Source organism: Leuresthes tenuis, unplaced genomic scaffold (assembly GCF_036924035.1).
Source record: "Leuresthes tenuis unplaced genomic scaffold, fLeuTen1.0.hap1 SCAF_10, whole genome shotgun sequence".
In the NCBI taxonomy this organism is placed as follows: domain Eukaryota; kingdom Metazoa; phylum Chordata; class Actinopteri; order Atheriniformes; family Atherinopsidae; genus Leuresthes; species Leuresthes tenuis.
Genome location: NW_027325364.1, coordinates 7,758,884 through 7,779,432, shown reverse-complemented (window position 1 = coordinate 7,779,432; position 20,549 = coordinate 7,758,884). Strand labels below are relative to the sequence as shown.

Genomic DNA, 20,549 nt, shown 5'->3' with positions numbered 1-20,549 from the left:
CAACACAGAAGCTTGAAACACTTTTTTACAGAATCATACTCAGACAGTGCTATAAGTATTATGTTTGTAGGACTACTGGTTGAAAGCATACATTATCAAAAAATAAATCGTGCATTATATGGATTTAACATTCAAAAATTAAAAACTGATTTGAAACCACATATTAACAGGAAACATTGCATACACACAAAAGAAAAACAACTTTGTCCTTATTTCCTCTCTGCTAGAGCAGCAGTCACTATCTTCTCGGCATCATCCGCCATTTCATCAATAGCAGCATTCAAGGCTTGCAGCATAGCAGTGAAGGAGCGGCTGGCTGAACGGGCATGTTTAGGCATTGCCATTTCCAGGAACTTTGATGAAACAGTAGCCAAGTCCTTATCTGCTGCTGCCAGCCGTTTTTTTACTTCCACTTTAGTGATCTCAACTGACAACACACAAGTCCGAAGCTCTTTAAGTCTTGTTGGATCCATGTTTCGTTGTCGGGCCAGTCGCTCAACTGAGTCATCATCCAGGCACAGAGATAACTGTGATTTTGTCAGAATTCGAACTGCTATACTTGAGTCCACCATGGATGCCACGAGGGGAACAGGAATAGTTGACACCCCACCAGATAGTGAGGCAGCTGCCCATATAAGTGCTTTGAATGCATCCTTTTTCTGGGTGACCAGGGTTGAGGTGAATGTTGGTAGAGCCAGGAGAAAGGCTTGAGCTCGGATCTCTGGGAGGTCTTTACTCATGTCTACCAAGAGGGCCGGGAAGTCCAACTTCTCCAGTGTGGAAGGTCTGACAAGGTAGACTTTAGGCTGTTTCAAACCCTGTGATTTCAGCACTTCCATACTAGCTTTCTTCTTTTCTTCCAGGCTCTTATCTGTATCTTTTATAGAAGCTAAGAGGAGAAAGTACACAGTTTGTCGCTGTAGTGAAAGAGCCTCCAAGAAAACCTCCACACTGTTGGGTTGGAGTGTCTGTGTAAATGTCATATAGACGGCATTGTAGCGGAGGAACTTAAACTTATTCATGTACCCCTCTGGTTCAAATGAAGATGTGGTAGGGACAGGAGGCAGATCCCAAATGCGAAAATCAGGGTGTTTGGGGTTAGGGTAGCCAGCCACCTCTTCAGGGGCAACAGGAGACGGAGAAGGAGCTGCACCCTCATCGTCAGGTCCGAGGCCCCGGAGGGAGTTCATGAACAAGGTTTTTTCATCCCCACGGTCGCCTACCACAGCTAAGTTGATCCTGCTGATGAGGAGATCTTCCACTGCGTCCCTCACATCTGATAACTTATTGTTCTCCATAGACTCTTTGAGGGTCTCAAGGAGGTTTAGACCTCTGAAGACATCAGCCATTCCTATGGAAAGATGAAGATGGTAATTATATACAAAGATCTGATAACATAGAATTGTCCATAATTATTGTATGAGTTTAAGGAAGACATTTTCAGGGGTATTCTTAAACCTGGTGTACAGTGGTGGAATGGCCGATTGCTCAAGAACTGTACTAAAGTTAATGTATGGGTTTCATTTGGATCTTTTTTTTTCATTACTAATGGATACCTTTTGCAGTACTGAATCCACCAGTGACATATTTAAAATTGTTCCTATCATGTATATTATTCTATGGCAAAATTAGTATTTTCTATTTTATTCATTCTTTGCTGATAACACTGATTACAGGTGTAGTTTTGATCAAGCATCTTGAATGTGAGCTATTACATTGTTGTATTTTCACTCATGCCAACTCACTTAACTGTAAAGTTAGGAAAAATGTATTAACTTTCATCAACTTCATGAGACCTTAAAAAATCCTCAACCTCTGCTTGCAGGTCACCCCCAATATACAAGAGTGATTTTTCAGTGTTAACTCTTTATGATATTAATATTACACAAAGTCATGGTCAGTTGGAATGAAATGACACTTTCATGAAATATTTCATTCTTCCTTCTCTATGCTGACATATAATCTATTTACACCTGGATTGAATGTTTCTATGTAGAAATAGAATAACCTGAAGCAAATAATAGTCCTACTCTAAAAACTGTATCACTTTAGTTTCCATTCAGCCAAACTGCACAAACTCACCTGCGTGTCTAGCAGAAGTAGCCCTCTGGTTAAAATATTTTGCAGTCAAATGCTTGCGCAGCTCTGAAGCATCTGGTGGATCTATTTAAAGAGTTTGTTCAGCTAGTGGAACATTCTAATCCTATCAGCTCAACCTTAATCCAATATCAGATTAAGCACATACAAATACAACCCTACTGTGTGTACATAAACCTACCTGCTTCCACGTGTTTACCCGATTGAATGTAGACACATTAATAAACAACACATTCAGTATATACAACTGGATTTTTAATAAAGCATCTTCTATTGAGCAGATACATTTTTCATAACAGTTTACATTATTTCCAAAAGATTGTCATGCTGTCATGCAAGGTATCATACAGGTATCATGCAAATCCTCTCCAATAAGCAGTAAGTATCCTAAAGATCCTAAAAATGTTTAATTGTCCGTATCCAACATCTTTTTCTAGTATGCAGTTTCTAATTTGTGTCTTACTCACATAATATTATTAAGAGATTGTTACAAAGCTATTGCGTATTGAAATCTAAAGAATGACAAATTTTCCCTTACTGTGCACAATGTTGATGCGAACTGAAATGAGATGAAAATTAGGCCTTAAATAAGTAGTTATCATTGTTTAAACCAACAGCACTGCTTAGCACTAATGGAGTATACTTATGGGTAATGCTGGTTATATAACATCTGTTTATCTATCTGTGTTAACACACAAAACCACAATCAGAACACTTTTTTTAAATTTCCATTTACCATAAAAGCTCTTGTATACATGTTTGGGGGGTTGCAAATGAAGAGGAACAAAGTTACAGAGATATGCACTGCTGCCTGTAAAAACCCTTTGAACAGCCTATAGAGTTTCACTTTCTTATCTTAAGAAGAACCTTCCATGTAAAACATTTGACACCTGCATGGTGTCTCAGATGCTATTTTTGCCTCACAATCACAGTGATTTCTTGTTTATTCGATGGAAAACCTTTGTGAACAATTGCACTCCCCCCACCACCAATAGAAGAGATACAAAGCATTTTTTCTTAATTTCAGAAAGTCATATTTGACTGAAATTACATTGATAACACAATGTCAAAGGTCTACAGTTTCTCTGAAATGTAACAGGTTAAATAGTCATGTGAGTTGGAAACAGTTTGAACTCTTCCTGTCCTCTTAGAATACATTATATACATTCTAAAGAAGTTGCATAAAATGTTATCAACAACCACTGGGCAGCACATAAATAGCCATGTGGTGCTCTTAATCTAATCTTATTCATCTCTCAAATAAAATACACAAAATGCATTCACAATTAAATCAACTGAAAAACAACAACAACAAAAATATATATATATACAAAATTTACATTGTGTGTTGGTATTGTACGTTTTTTGCCACTCATGCACACAAAGTTTGCACGTCATTGTTTGCACTTTTTTATATTTTTGGGTCACATGCACGAGTGACTTCGGGGTCACACCTGAAAGTTATCAACCAACAAAATTAATATTCATTCCCTCATTAAGGAGTAGGTTGGGATGTCTCACGACCAAAGGTGAAGTAGTCGTGGAAACACATTCATAAAAGGGTTTTTTGTGCTGCTGCTCTCTCTCACACACACAAAAGCAAATCTCATAGACCCCACACACTGACAAACACAATCACATACAGTAGTCACAAACTGACGATAGTTCGGCTTTTCTCAAGTGGGGTTGTGTGAAGTATCCATGGTATTTCCGTATTTTACCGCTGCAGGACGCAGCAGGCAGGACACTGGCTGTTTGAAGAAGCAGTGAAAAATGACAGTCGCAGAAATCACTGACAAAATAACTCATATTTTTACATCTAAAACAACTTGAACCTATTTTTTTTCACCGCTTCAGTAAACGCAACGTTTTAGCTTCATTTTTTAAATAATGTAACCCTGTTGCATCCTATCCTCATTTACTTTGTCATTATTCTCAACCTAACAACGGTCAACATTATGTGTATTGCGGCTGTCTATAATATCAACTAAGAATGCCAATTGTATCAGACTTGTTGAATATCTTCCACATTGTTATCACTGTTCTGCCAAGATTTGTGAGATTTACATTTCTACCGTCTTGTAATTGTAAATTACAAAAAAATACAGACAATTTTCAGACGGTGTTCGCCTGAATAATATTCAGAAAGTAAACAACAGTCTGACGCGATAGAGACGTAAAGAAATATCCAATGAATTGCTGGCTTAACAGCTAAAAACGTTTAGGTTTGAGTTGTTTGGCAAACAAATCTCCAAACAGAGAATGTTCAGAACCATAGGCGTCGTCAGACCTCTTTCACTGGGGCGAGTTTCTACCAGCTGGTTGTCAGGGATAATGTAACAATGATACTAACGGGACACAGCACAGCTATCTTTCAGTAATGTGTAATTTCTAACAATGCTCTTTAATCAAAATACAAGCAAGTTGTCTAGTTCAGTACTGTACAGACTTGCGCATCATGTGCATTTGAAAAGTGCACGACGTAGTTGATGCGCAACAGGCGCGCAGCAGAGCAAACGAGCTGTAGATCTGTGGACGGCGCGCTGCGCAGCACGATTTACAAGCAGGAGGAGTGTAGAGACAGTTCACAAGCGGTTTGTGATGGAAGCAGCAAAGTGCCCGGTCAGAGATGTAGATGGTGGATAGAATAACATATCTGGCTCTGGCTGCGCTGCGTGCACACTCCTTAGCTAAACAGCACTGTATTATTTTAGAAAACTGTCACTCTGTGTTATTTTGCTTTTATTGATTGTCTGAATTAAGGGAAATCATAGTTCAGTAATTTATGATTTCGAGGTGTGGCAGAGAAAGACGAGGAGAAGGAGAGATAGAGAGGGAGCAAGTGGAACTGGCAGAGAAAAGCAAAACAGAGGACAGACAGACAAGAAGGATTTGAATTCGGTTTTGTTTGTTTTGAGCATTCTATGCTAAAAATGTTTATCCCTGTTATTACTGTGTGTATTTTTAAATGTTAAATTCTAACCACTGGTGAGATACTTACTCAGAAGAACGTCACACAACTCAAGTTTATAGCTCAACTGGTTTACTCTCGAATCCAAGGTAATCCAAACATAAGCATGTCATGTTTAGATGCTCAAACACAAACACTATGATACACCAAAGCCACATTCATGATATTACTTTCCATATAGAGGATCCCTCAGTGTACAGTGTATCCATGACCATAAAACATCCTAATTTTTAATTTAGTGTTTTTCTCTGAGTAGATTTTTATTAGTTTGTTCTGTAACTTTTAAGGTTTTTTTGTTTAGTTTTGTTTGGAATGTAAGGAATAATGTGGGTTACATGTTTTGCACATTATACAGTAATATCATAGTGGCTGGTTTCTGTTGTTGGGTCTTGAGCCCATTTCTTTCTGAACTCAAATGTAATCTTTTCTGAAGTAATCCAACCCTCTATAAACTGCTGCACAGTGGTCTTTGGAGCATGGCCACAGATACGTTTATGTAGTTTCACAAGTTTCTTGATCAATTGTGGCTGACTTCAGGCTCAGTTCACCATTTACAAATAATAGAAGTCTTGATAGAAGACTTACACAGTGGTATTACATATTAAGCTTATTATCAAACTTAATCTTCTAGCTAATAAACTGCATGATCATTAAATCTCAGCCATGAGGTCTGTCACATTGGAGTACACTGCTACATCCTCACTTTCCCTCTCCTCCAGAACACAGTTTTTTAGCTCCTCTTCCTCTTTGTTTTCTCCATCCTGCCTTTTATTGTCTTTTTTGCCTTTCTTAATTTCAGCATACTCTGCACCTGAACTCTTGCTTTTCTGGCTTGCTTTTGCTGGAATTTCTCTTTTCAATACCAAGAAATCAATATCAGAGTAGTCTACATCTGCTGTTGCAGCTTCGGCTCCTCCAGCTGTCCCTTTGGCCGTGACCTGAGCATATTCCACTGATTGACCATTATTCATCTGTCAGGTGTAACACACAAATTGTACAAGTTAACGACGCTACAACAACAAGTTAAGTTGTACAAGTTAAGTTGAGGATGCTACAACAACTCAAAGCATTAATATTCTGATAATTAGCACAAACAAACTCTTGTGGCTCATTTATGGCTTCTGATTACCACATCTTCTGATTGTGCTGTGTTTACACAGTACAACCACTTTATGTCACTAAAGTTCCACTACAGTGTATAGTGCATTGCCTTGTGCCTTGATAGGTCCTTCTGCAAATTCAATATAAATACCAGTGAATGGATTTGACTCACCATCTCAAGAGTTTCACCCAGATTTCCGGAGGACTTAATTTTTTTCCTGTTGAGAAATGTATTTCATCAGCAATAAATGCTTAATATACAGATTAGATCAACCAGTGATTACACTAACATCACATCTGAACTGACATAAATAGATCTTCCATCTGGTTTTGTATGTAATGCCTTACTAAAGGCATGGTTTTTAGCTTAATACCGTACCTGTAGCACAGGCTCACCAAATAGAAAATAACAAATGAAAACAGTATGCCGACCAAAAAGGAGAGGATCATTCCAAGCAGTGTAGCATCTCTTATTATGTTTATGACCTGATCTGAAGTCAAGAACAAAATGGTTAGGAAAAAATCTTAACAATGGCTCATTTCATGACAACACATTTATTTATTTCATGTCCATATTTTAACAGCTTGTCCAAGGGATGTTGAAAGGGCAGTTACCTTTTTTTTCAACTTTGTTTATGCTGAGGTTCCTTTCTGTTTTCCCATTTTCATTGCTGCTGACACACATAGCTGAAGAGCTGCTCTGGTTTTTTACAGTCAGGATTATGGTGCTTTTGACTGTGTGGTTTGACACAGCAGCATTTAGCAAGTACTCGTTATGGTTTTCCAGCAGTGGCCATTTGATGGTGGGTAAAGGAGACCCCTGACTAATACACACACAGGTCAGGATGTCTGACTGAGCTTCACACTCTGAGTTATTTAGGATCTTAGGCAGCACTGCAAGGAGGTAGAATCATGACATCAAAGACAACATACAATATGGCCAAAGTGATATACAGTTACAGTCCTGGTGATTTTAGCTTTGTTTATGTTAGGACAGTGTTTGGCATTCTACAGAAGCAATCATTAACACAACAAACTTTCTTCCGTGAAAATATTGCTTTAATCTAAAGCTCTGAAAAACTTTGGAAACCTTGGTTTCAGTACATTTTTAACAAATTATGAGGTAAACTTACTCTGCACTCTGATGTCAGCTGTTGCTTTGTGGGTGTAACTCTGGTGTTTAGCCGTACAGACGTACTGTCCTGAGTGCTCTGCTGTCACATTAAAAATGATTAGTCTGGCTGCTCCAGTGCCATTGTTGAAGGTTGTGTTAATGCCAAGTTTGTTCCAGGTGACGACTGATGGAGGCCAGCTCTCAGTATTACAAGTCAGATTCAGAACATGGCCCTCCACAACAGCGCCCTCTCCAGTAATTTCATGGCTCCTCCAATCTTTGAGAGAAAGATTAAGACAAATTATATAAAATAACCCATTTAGACATTAGAATGTATTTTCTCATTCAAAAGAAAAGGGTTGGCCTGTCCAAACGTTTGTAACAGGTCCACCCTTATATAATAGCTTTTGTCTATGTTATACAAAGCGCTTCGCACATCTTTCTCATTCACACTGACACTCCTACAGCCCTTATTATTTAATTTGTTATTGGGCTTTCACTTTTATCTAACATGTATGGTATATTTTAGTCTACCCTACAAAACTGTTACTTATAACACAAGCTGATGCTGGTCTACACACATGATCTTAAAGAATACTCTAAAACAGAGTAATACAGCACAACCTATTAAAGAATACGATCACTTCCGAATTCATGTTCGTTTAACGTGCCTTATCGTGAATCAAACGACGGATATACCGCCTACTTACATAACACAGTTATGTTAACATCTTGTGTGAGGATGCTCAGACATTTTGCTGTACAGAAATACTGTCCAGAGTGTTCAGCTGTCACGTTATGAATGACAAGAGTGGATGATCTATTATCCGGTCCAGTTTCACTGATCAGGGTTCTGTTCTTGCCATGTTTAGTCCACATGATTACAGATGGAAAGAAACAATCTACAGTGCAGGTCAGATTCAGAGCATCGCCCTCTGTGACAGTTGTCTTCCCAGTGATCTCAGGTTTCTTTGCATCTTTTAAAACATATATTTGACAGGTTTGAATTAGTCAGGACAAACTATCAGTTGAAACAAACATCTACATATTTTGTATCCAAAACCACAGTAAGTACTTACATTTCACTGTTATGCTCACTTTCTCTGTAATGTTGTCATTCAAAAGTTTTGCTGTACAGATGTACTGTCCCGAGTGCTCTGCTGTTACATTAAAAATGACAAGTCTGACAGCCCCAGTGCCGTTAATCATGGTTGTGTTGAATCCAAGTTTGTTCCAGGTGACTGCAAATGGAAGGAATCGATCAACAGTGCAAGTCAGACGCAGAGCATCACCCCCTGTGACAGCTGTCTCTCCAGTGATCTCCTGTTTCTCTGCATCTTTTAAAACAAATATGTGACGTACGTGAATCGGTTGGGAAAAAATACGAAATGAGAAAGACATGAGCATTATGTAAACTTACGCTTCACCACTACGTCCACCGTCTCTGTCCGGTTGTTATTCAGATGTATTTCTGTACAGAGAAATAGTTCAGTGTTTTCTGCTGTCAGAATGGCATGTCTGGAGGTTCCAGTGCCATTAACCATGGTTGTATTGAATCCTTCTTTTTTCCAGGACATAAGAGAAAGTGGCCGACTGTCAACAATGCAGGTTAGATCCAGAACATGACCCTTCTTAACAGTTGCCTCTTTGGTGATTCCAAGTCCCTTTGGATCTTAAAGACAAGATTTGAGGCAAATTATTGAAAATCTTTACTAATATACATACATACTCTATCAAATAAAACTGTTTCTAAGTAATCTAAACTCAAAGCATACAATATAAAAACAACAGAGTAAAAGATAAGGTTGTGTACATGAATGTAAATAAATATATAAAATATTAGCACTTTCTGATTACGTTGTACATTTATATGTTGTGTGTAAAGCTTTAATACACTTCAGCTGCCGCAGCAGTGAAATAGAGTAAAGCGCTAGAGAATGACATGTGTTTTACTCACAAGTTACATTCAGAGTCATTGTCTCCACAGTCATAGTTACACCCGCGGGACTGGATGTTGGAGTGGAGTATTGCCCCTGATTCTTTCTGATATTTTCAGTGATGTTCAAGTTGTTCCTTTCTGGCCTTACCCATGTGGGGGTTAACTCAGGATCAGATACCAGATGAGTGGTTGGCTGTTCTTTGATCAGTGGAGGAAGAGTCATTGTGGAGTTTTCACTCTGATCTATGCAGGGTGTAAATATACAGCAGTGAGAAATCTGTAGAAGGCTGATTAAGGTCACTTTAATTTGTTATATATGTTATATGTTAATATGTTATATTTTGATTGTGTCATCATAAGAGAGCATAGCTGGATGTTTTGTACAGATCCTAGTTTTCATATACAGAGGTCACTAAGTGCCTGAATGATTTTATTGTTCCCTTTAAGTTTCAAAAGTTTCAGAGAGGTGCTGATTGGATGTTGTTTGTGTTAATGTTGACTTGTAATGCATTAAACCTAATTGTTCCTTATAGACTGTACATATATGTTATATATGTACACACGTGGATAAAATTGTTGGTACCCCTAAAGAAGGAAAAACCCACAATTCTCACTGAAAGCACTTGAAACCTACAAAAGTAACATTAAATAAAAATTCATTGAAAATTACATGATCAAAATCAGCCATTACTTTTGAAATGTTGATTAACATAATTATTAAAAAAAAAAAAACTAATGGTTTTTGTCCAGCCCTATTTCATTAGTTTTTTTCCTTGAATTCCTTGAATATTGTTGTTTCATCCTGGATAGTGGCTCTGACACTCACAGGTCTCAGGCCTTCCTCCTTCCTCATAGTGTACAAGTGTACAATATAAGGATGCTGGATGCTCCTGAATTGTGAGGAGCTTTCTTGTCTTGATATCAGTGCCTTCCATCCCCTGCTTTGGCCAGATTTTTATGCCATCGGGGTATCTGATGACTGGCAGAGTGTATGCATTGATGGCTCTGACTTTGTTCTAATGGGTCAGCTGACTTCTCAGGACCTGCCTTACAGTTTGTAGGTACTTGGTTGTGGCTGGCTTCCTCATGGCATTTGCCTGTATGATCCCAAGGTGTTTGTAACTGTGCTCAACGTCTGTGATGGTGCCCTCTGGTAGTTCAACCCTTCAGTCGGGATCACCTTGCTTCTCTTTCATATCATTCTAGTTTGAATGACATCCCAGTGTCTTTGCTGTATATCCTAGTGAGGTATATCAGTGAGTAAATGTCTCGCTCAGTCTTGGCGTACGGCTTGACGTCATCCATGCAGAGGAGGTGGCTGATGGCTCCACTTTGGAGCCAGTATTTATAGACACTCTTTGTAATGATGTGGCTTAGGGGGTTCAGGCCTATGCAGAACAGAGCATCTCCTTGGTAGATACTGCACTTGATGTTCACTTGTGGAATTGGCTTAAAGCAGTCCCATTGAGTCTTTGATTAAGGCTGTTAGTGTCCAGTTGATGTTGCAGAGCTCCAAGCATTACAGTATCCATATGTGCAGCAATGAGTCGCAGTTCCCCTCTGTGCCCCGCTCAATACATGAGCCATGTGCCATACACATATATATATGTATACATGACTCATGTATATGTGTGTATATATATATATATATATATATATATATATATTTATGTTTATGATAATGCATTTGGCAGATGCTTTTATCCAAAGCGACTTATATATCAGGCTGTGTTAGAGACGACAGGGATGACAGTACAGAAATCAGTAGTAGCAGGCTTCTACCACAAAAGTAGCAACATGGCAAAGAGAGATGCAACTGACCAAAATGTGATACCATCAAACCAAGAGGCAAACAACCAGAACCATCCTCAAATTTGAATTATTTTTTTGTTAAATAAATATGAAATATAAAACACCAAATTCGGATAAAAAAGAGCCTTTATGAAATGCTGTCTGCAAGTTGACAACATGAGACACAAAAGAATGATTAAATAATGCACAATATCTACACAGCTGTATAGAATTTCTAAATAGTCTCAATTCAGCATAGTCATCACCTCCACTTCCTTCACCTGTGTTCACTTATCCTCAACTGCACTCATTCAACAATCACCCTCCTCTGTATTTAAACTCCCGGTTTCCTTCACTCTTTGCCAGATCCTCACCGTTACTCCCTCTTATGCTCTTCCCAGTTCCTCGTGTCTATTTTTGTCAGTTTAATTTATTCAAGTTTTCACAACATTTTGATTTTGTTTTCCCTTGTTGTAGTTTCATGCATTTCTGGCTTTGCTGCGCCTTCGTTCAAAATAAATAGTTTTGTTTCATTTTTGCCTCCTGGCTCTTGGTCAGTGTCTGCACCTGGGTCGTCCTTCCTTGCCTCTACCATCGACATGTGACAACCAGAAATGACAAGGAAGAGTTGCAAACTAGCTATAACGTAGCCTCAAACTGATGTAAAATAACACAAAGATTTTGCATAAAACATGGTTCGGGGATCATAAAACAACCACAAATAGTTTTTTTCTGTCTTTCAGTTTGGGTGTGTTGCTCCTCAACATGGTGATGGAAGTATTTGACATATCTGTGCCCAGTTACCCATTGTTTCATAATCCTTCCATGTAATATAGTAAACATTCTCAATGTGTGACAAGTTCAAAATTAAGCCAGGATGTTTTAGAACCTGTTTCAGTATGGAGCCATGATGCTATAATGTGTGGTTTAACATCGTCTTCCTGTAATAAATTTTAAAAAAGTCTCTCCCTGAAGAAGACATTTGGATGGCAACGTATGTGGCTCTTTAAACTTAATATACCCTGCAGCATTCATCATGATTTCACAAATGTGCAAGTTACCATGCCTTGTGCACAAATGCACTATCATGACACAACAGATACTGAATTTTAAACTTTAGTCTTCTCTAGTCTTATGGGTGTAGCGTACATGAGTTCCACAGAGAAGGCTGTTAAGTTTTCATTTAACCTCAGTTCATCTTAGAAGATGCAGATGGTTTTGGGTATTCTTTATACATGTGTATGTTTTTTTCTTTCTATGGTAGAGTTTTAAATAGCACAGCATCCTGTTAAGAGTGCAGTGCTGCCAAAGCGCTGAAAGATCAAGGCCTCTCAATGTTCTCATATATCAATTACAAAAGGTTTTTTTTTCTAAATTATTTTCAGCATCTCGGAATCTTTTTATGGTCTTATGTAGTGTAGATGATGAAAGCCCTGAACACTTTCAAAATTCATATTGCCCTGTAGCCTGTCCAGTCTTTTGTTGCCCTGTCTGAACTTTGTTTTATTGCAGCACTGACTACAAGTTTTCAATTTTAGAGCGTTAATTATTCATAATTGAGGTTTTAGGCTTTAGGACAAATGGAAAAAAAGACAATAAACCGAAAAAATATTCAGTTCCAGCAAGAAACATACAATAGGGCTGCACACTACCTGAGTTGGCACTGATGTTCCTCATTTTGAAGAGCAGAGTCAGTAAAATGACAATAAACATTCTGATTCAGTGAATAGGAGATCTGGCCACTCTCTTGTTAGGACACAGTGTTTTTCCTTTGTAAGAGAACAAACATTTGCCAGTTAGTAACTGAAATAAACATATAGGAAGCTTGGTTGATCAAATTGGACCACCACCGCTGTCAGCACAGATGTTAACACAGGATGTTGCAGGCTCACATACTTCATACTGATGTTGACGTATTTGACTGCAGTTCCCAAGAGATCCACTTTGGACCCTTGAGAATCACTCAGCAAAAGAATTACATCTATGAGGGCAATGTTGATTTTTTTTTTTTGCCCAACACTTGTTAGAAAATGTCTTAAACTGGCATTAGCTTAAATAATTTAATTTACAATAGAAATTAAATTTAAAAGAAACTCCAGTGAATGCTGGGTTTTACCTGTTTCTCTTGTACCTGTCTTTACTCTTCTCTCCGGGGATCTTTGCTGTGAAGAACAAACTCTTCCTCTTGTCACTTTTTTGCTTCTTCCGTTTTTGTGTGCTTCTTTTTTTTATTTTAGAGTGCTGCTACTTCTCATACCTAACTGCCTTAATGCCATGCAGATCAAAACTCACGAAAATCATATTATACATGTAAAAAACGGGGTGTCATTTTGTTGTGAGACAAATGTGAGACATTTAAGACAAATGTGAGACATTTAAGACACAAATTATCTACAACGTTAAGCATTGAAAGGAAAATACTATTTGTTGATGGTGTTTCAAGAAAAGGGAAGTTTGTGGTAATTACACACACAAACAAAAACTAGTCATCTTAAGAAACCAGTAGAACTGCCTCCTGTCTTCATGCTGATTTAAACAGGACTACAGAACTTGAGTTGTGAATTTGTTACACATACAACCTTTAGCTCCATTTCCTTTGGTCAGAGTACATTTTACATTCTACAAAAGTATTTTGTGCATAGATGTAACGCTTTTATCTGTAGTGACTGATGATTAGTAATGGTCAAAATCATTGAAAGTACCTGTAAATTGAAACAAAAAGCATCTACATTCCTCGTATTTGAAAATGTTCCCTTTCATGCAGCTCCTTTGAGTATGTTCAGTGAAACAATCTGTAGTTACTTTTCTCAGCAAAGTATTTTTGTACTTCCTCAGAGTACCACATTTTAGTGTTTCTACACTTCCTGTTCTCACTGTCTGCCACAGGACTATTGTTATCATTTAAGAAGTCATATCTTTGTTCTCAAAACACAAGATGCATAGCATTAAGCTTAGAAATGCACATGGCAGAACTTGTAAGATCAAAGTGCAGACTTAACTCAACCAAGAGGCATTGGGAGTTGAACATTTTTACATAACAATAACACCTTTTTTCTCAAATTTGATTTTACATCTAGTGCATGCTGAAGGAAGTATGACGGTCTTACAAAATGACATCATGTGGTCATCCGCACTTAACAGCTTCAAATAAATGTTTTAGGTTTTCTCAGTGTAACATGGTTAGCGTTTCACACGAACATAACTTAAGCAGGAAGAATATTCATCATAATGATACGTTCATTCTCAGTTTATTTAAAAGTAATAATAGCTGCATTCATTTACTAAATTATTCTCTAAAAGTAATGACAAGCATCACTACTGCAAAAAGGTGTTCATTTCACTTGATACATCATACATATGGACTGTAAAATACATAAAAATGCGTTTGCATACAAAAATTAATTGGCAAACAACTGCATTTTGGATTATTAACATGATTATTTGTGTCTTCACTTTTCTGGTGTATATATTGAAAACAACAACAAAAAAAGTTTCTTGATTCTTTACAAGTCATGTGAAGCTGCAGTTCTATTAATACATCAATAAGCCATCAAAATATACATTAATATAGCCATTAAAAACACTTTAAATCCCTAGCTCTACCTATTATATAGGTATATGTGCACACATATATATATATATATGTCTCTCCCTGAAGAAGACATTTGGATGGCAACGTATGTGGCTCTTTAAACTTAATATACCCTGCAGCATTCATCATGATTTATATAAATGATTTATATATATGATTTATATATATATATATATATAATAGGTGTCACCTGATATGTGGTGAAAATGTACTTGCTGATAAATGAACAGAGTTGCAGAGTCACCGACATGACAGGCCTTTATCATTTCAGCTAATCTCAGGTCAATATTACAACGCTGTAGTAAAAAAAAGGCAGGTGTGCCATGTACATATCAAAGGATAATCTCAGAAAAACATAATACATGAGAAACCTATCTTTATAATCTCTATACCTATTTGTCATCTCACCACTTTTCTGTCTAAGCCCATCTGCCGACTGCTTGCCATTCTTCAATTTTGTAAGAGCCAGAAACATTTCATCCATCCATCAATTTTCTATACCCGCTTAATTCGTCAGTCGGGTCGCAGGGGGGGCTGGAGCCTATCCCAGCAGTCATCAAGCAAGAGGCAGGGTACACCCTGGACAGGTCGCCAGTCCATCACAGGGCCACACAGAGACAAACGACCACACACAAGCTCACACTCACTCCTAAGGACAATTTTAGAGTCACCAGTTGACCTAACATGCCTGTTTTTGGATGGTGGGAGGAAGCCGGAGGACCCAGAGAGAACCCACGCATACATGGGGAGAACATACAAACTCCACACAGAAAGGCCCGAGTCAGGAGTTGAACCTGGAACCCTCTCGCTGTGAGACGACAGTGTTAACCACAACTTTGCTCAGACCCATCTTTATTATTTGTAGCTGCAAGCTACATGTTTTTCTATTTATAAAAATCTGCAACACCCAAGCATGCAAAAAAATGTCCTATCTAACCCTAACCTCCCTTTAAAAAAGAACGCTTTGTCAACACTAAATGAAAAAGAATGGACTTTAACTTCATTTGGCGTTACTCATCTACACTCTCATCCAGAATATCCTTCACACTGGAATACCGATGAAAATCCTCACCTACTGCGTCCTCAGCCAGTTTGTTCTCTTTTGCCTCGTCATCCTCATTTATCATGACCTGGTCCGCATCTTCGCCCACTAACATTTCACTGTCCTCTTCACCATCCTTCTGTCTATTCTCTACGTCCTCAGCCAGTTTGTTCTCTTTTGCCTCGTCATCCTCATTTATCATGACTTGGTCCGCATTTTCGCCCACTAACATTTCACTGTCCTCTTCACCATCCTTTTGTCTATTCTCTGTTCCCCCTGTATTAATCTCTGCATACTCAGTCTCTGTGGTCTTCTGTTTCTCCTCTGCTTCTGTAGAATCCCTTTTTTTCAATGCAAAGAAGTCAATGTTGGAGTATTCTATCTCTTCTGGCACCATGTCATCATCAGGTACCAACAGGTCCGCAAACTCAGCTTCGCCTTCTGCTGCTTCTACATCATGAATCCCGTCATTCTCCACCTGTCAGAGATAATGTCAAAATGGCATTTCTGACGTGATAAAAGTGGGGTCGTTGTTGGACAAATTTTGTCAGACATTGGTAAAAAAAAAAAAACAGACAGGCCAATAAAAAAAATTGGATTTTCCTGCTTAAATTTAAAATATCATAATTTAACACACAAAGTGGAGTACCTCAACAGGGGCATGTTAAAGGAATTTCCAATTGAATTTATGTGATAATCAGGATTACTTTCATCAGCCTTGCAGAATAACTGCAATTTCGCTTTTAGTGTTTTTCTGATCTTCCAGCCTGCGGCCAGCTTTAACGTCTCTAAAGTTTGAAAAGCAATTTCACAATAGTAGAAAAGTAGCTGTGATATTATTGGGAGTTTCTTGAACTAACGACATCGGGTTTCATTTCACTTGCATCATGGGAAAATTTCAAATCAATTCAAACTTACACTGGCATAAAGGCTCAATGCAATAAACTAACATGTTCATTGTGATTTGTCAAATACTTTAGCCCCCAGCAAAGTGATAACTATGATGTACTTAATGAAAGAAAAAATAATCAACTATTAACTCAACATTTAACTGATATTAGAAAAGCTTTGTTCATATAACCAGCAGTAATATAACTACCTTTGGGACAGTTTGTGTGGTCACCATCTCCAGGTCTTCAACCAAGTTTCTTGATTTCTTCTTCCTATTTGTGGGGAGGGATAAATACATGAGAATAAGTTTAAATTCAAAACGAAGCGATCAAATAGCAAGCATTAAAGAATGACAACCGTGTTGTTTTACATCATATAATTGACTTCTGATCATTCCTCTGTAATCTTTGAATCAAACAGGTGATTTACAATAGTTGGGCAGCTTAATTTTTTTTTTTTGTGGTCACTCCAGTTGCTCTCCATTGTCATAAGGAGGAAAGTATGAAAGTAACTCTGACTGGAAACTTATTGTTACATGTCAGAATGTAGCATGTATGACTGTGTGTTGGCCATCTTTTAATCAGCTGATATCACAAACTAGCTGTGCAATGATGTCCGAGTTTCTAATCCCTACAGGTTGATAATATATGAAGAGAACATACCATTACTCACAGAAGAAAAGGATCAACAGCTCTGTAGGCAGGGGTGGTCACAATGCTTGGACCGTGTTAATTTGACTCATGAAATACTGTGTGTATGAAAATTAACTGACTAAATCTTAGAAGATGAATGGTAAATAATGTACAGAGTATATTATATTATAAAACAGGACTGACCTCCAACTGTTTAAAGAAAAGAAAAGAAGAGAAAAACAGGAAAAGAGGAGGGGAAAAACTTTCAAACTTCGCAAAAGATTGTAAACTGTACCTGTGGCATTTTATCACCAAACAAGTAACGATTGTTGAAAAAAAAATCCCAATCAGAATCCCAGTTGTAAGCACAATTATTGGCTCTTGAAGGGTCGTTAGAAATTTTTTCAGTTGTTCCAGTAAATCTGGAGGAGGACAAAAAGAGAAAAGCCTTCTGGTCATTTATAGTTATTGTACAGATTAACTGCATTAAACAGAACATTTGATAAAAACATGAAGCACTCGCTTTATGAAGAGGAAATATTAAGTTGGAAACACTTACCGTCTTGCTGTTTTATGCTGACTGTTGCATTTTTCTTTACTTCCCCTTGATCATTTCTGCTGACACACCATACAGTGGTGCTGTTATGGCCTTTCACAGGAACAGTGAGCGTGCTGGTGACTGTGGGGTTCGACACAGTGGTCGTAACAAAGTAATCAGAGTGTCTGTCCAGTAACCAGCTGATGGTGGGTAAAGGAATCCCCTTACTCACACACACACACTTCAGGACCTCTGACTGATGGTCACATGTGGGGTTATCGAAGATCACTGGAGGAACTAAAAACATGGAAGAAGAACATCAAAACAAATTATAACTTTAACTATAATACAGATAAAACATCAGTAAAGTCTACTTGACACATTTATTTCAGCTTGTTTTGTCAGAACTGTGTTCTGCTACTTTGATGTACAGATGTAAAGTCCTGAATGTTCTGCTGAGTCTGACCCAATGATTTTTGTGTTTCTTTTCGATTTTCTTCATTCACTTTCATGTCAGAACCTGAATTAGCCCATTTGAGTACAGATGTAGGATGACTATCAACACTGCAGGTTAGATTCAGAGCATCACCCTCCTTCACAGCTGTATTTCAGGTCTTTCACATCTGAAAATAATGTGAGGGGAATGCACAAGCAGTAATGTATTTGATGTAAACTATTGTCATAATACAGATTAAGTCCTCTGAGATAGTAAGTGATCACTTTAAATGACATTTGAAACTGAATGAATAACTGGTTAAAGTATAGGTGTTATAGTATTATATAAAATATAAAAGGAAACAAGAAAATGTGCCCCAGTTCTTAACCGGTTGAAACATCTGAACTCCATCCAGACATGTGATGGTGAACATGGAGCACCTTCTATTTAGTTAAAATCTCAGAAGAAAATAAATATTTCCAAAACAGGACACTGGAGTTTCATGTTAGTTCAAGTTATGGAACATGAAACAATTTCTCAACTTTTGCAAAATGAAGCGTAATGTGAAATAGGAATGTACAGTAAATATTACTCACAGTTCACTTCCAGAGTTCTGGTCTCCTCTGTTGCTGTGCCACCTGTGAAGCTGACCTTACAGGTGACCTCAGTATTGTGATGTTCAGCTGAGACATTGAAGCTGAACACAGAGCGGTGTCTCTGTGTGACAGCAGTCAGATTCTCAGTCCCAGAATCTGTGATGTTTTCTCTTATTTGAGTGTCACTTGCTTGTGCTCCTCTCCACATCCATCTGAATTCAGGTTTAGATCCAAAGCAGAGATCCGGAGCAGTGCAGTTCAGTGTGGTTTGCTTTCCCTCTATCAGTGGAGGAATCGTCAATGTGGGCTTTTGATTTAGAACTAATGGCAAAATATAAAAAAGAGAATGTGACATTTAGTCAACAAATAGAATTGACTTGGATGTCTTTTTGTTGTGCAGTATTTGCTGTGGCTGTTGATACCTGTTAGAGTAACATTTCCTTTAGATGTGCAGTCATTGTTCTGTTTCCCAGTCACTCGGACTTGATATAATCCGGAGTCTGACAAGGTAAGGTTTATGATCATGATGCTGCAGCTCTTCTTGTTCTGGTCAAACTCCAGCAGCGACACCCGTCCGCTAAAGTTAGACTGCATTTCATTTTTACTGCAGTTGAATACTATTTCATTGCAGTTTTCTGGTGGATTACATTTGTACCAAGCTATACTTTTGAGAGTAGAAGGATTTTCAACAGAACACTTGAAAATAACACAGGCTCCAGCCTGTGCTGTTATGTGTCTTTCAGTCAGAGTGACAGAGCTTCTTGGCTCTGTACAGGCTTTGTTGGTTGAATTTGATGCACCTGAAAAAAAAAAAAAAAAAAAAGAAACAAACAGGACAGCAGATAGATAGATAGTTAGATAGATAGATCATGACAAAATATAACACCTGATCAAGAAAGTATGTCTGCCGGAAAGCGCCACTACTTTACTGCTGTTGTTGGTATCATTAGGAGAAACTGTTAGCAGGTTGATATATGAGGCTAATGTGGTGTTTTACTGCAGACAGCACATACATTCAACAATCTATAGACAACAATTTAGTCTTATTTTTCACTTCTAAACATGTTTTACGTTGATTTGTTGCTTCAAGATGACATGTTCTTTAAATTTGCATTATTATGTATATTCTAAATGCCATTTAATTCATTATTCATGAATATTTCAATAAAGATGACTCCTCTACCTGTTGTAGAACAAAGCAGAGTCATCCAGATCACAGCAAGCATGTTGATTTGATGACATGGAGTGTCGATCTGCTTCCTCACTGGACAAAGTCTTCTTGTGTGACACACATACAGAAGTGCAATAGACACACAGTAGATTCTGTGGATGAAACTGGTTCAGAAACACCTTCACGGTTAACGGCACAGATTTGAATACAGGATGCTGCATGTTCACTGACTCTGTAGTTACATCACTCAAATCTCTGTGCCATCTCAAAATGTCTTGCTATACAAGTTATGAATAACTAGTTTGCATCACTAATCTAAAAAAATTTAAACTAAATGAAAATAAAAAAAAATCATTGCAGTAGTAAAGAATTTTTTTTTTTAATAAATACATTTTCTCACCTTTACAATTTGAATATCCTGCTGTTGTTTCTACTCCCTGACCTCTCTCTGGTGTTTCTGCTCTGATCTGCTCCTCATTATGTAACCCTTCCGTCTTTACACTACAGCAAGTTTCCAGGAAGTGTCTCTACACACTACTGCCCTTTGACTCCTCTCTCAGAATGTTGCACTTAAATCTATATTCTCCTTCAATCACAACCTTTATGTTAAGTTTTTCATATGCAACTTTACCACCGAT

The 20,549-nt window shown here is 37.8% G+C and overlaps 2 protein-coding genes across 2 annotated transcripts; both read right to left on the bottom strand.

Moving 5' to 3' along the window:
- Positions 1–209: 209 nt before the first annotated feature.
- Positions 210–1,349, bottom strand: irgq2 (immunity-related GTPase family, q2). Its single transcript, XM_072393238.1, has one exon. The coding sequence runs from the start codon at positions 1,347–1,349 to the stop codon at positions 210–212; it is 1,140 nt and encodes a 379-aa protein (XP_072249339.1).
- Positions 1,350–14,759: 13,410 nt separating this feature from the next.
- LOC140316085 (uncharacterized) lies at positions 14,760–17,665 on the bottom strand. Its single transcript, XM_072393777.1, has 3 exons — positions 17,466–17,665; positions 16,747–16,810; positions 14,760–16,125 (listed from the first exon to the last, which is right to left on the bottom strand). Exons 1-3 carry the CDS (start codon positions 17,627–17,629, stop codon positions 15,616–15,618), a joined length of 738 nt encoding a protein of 245 aa, XP_072249878.1. The 5' UTR covers positions 17,630–17,665; the 3' UTR covers positions 14,760–15,615.
- Positions 17,666–20,549: the final 2,884 nt, after the last annotated feature.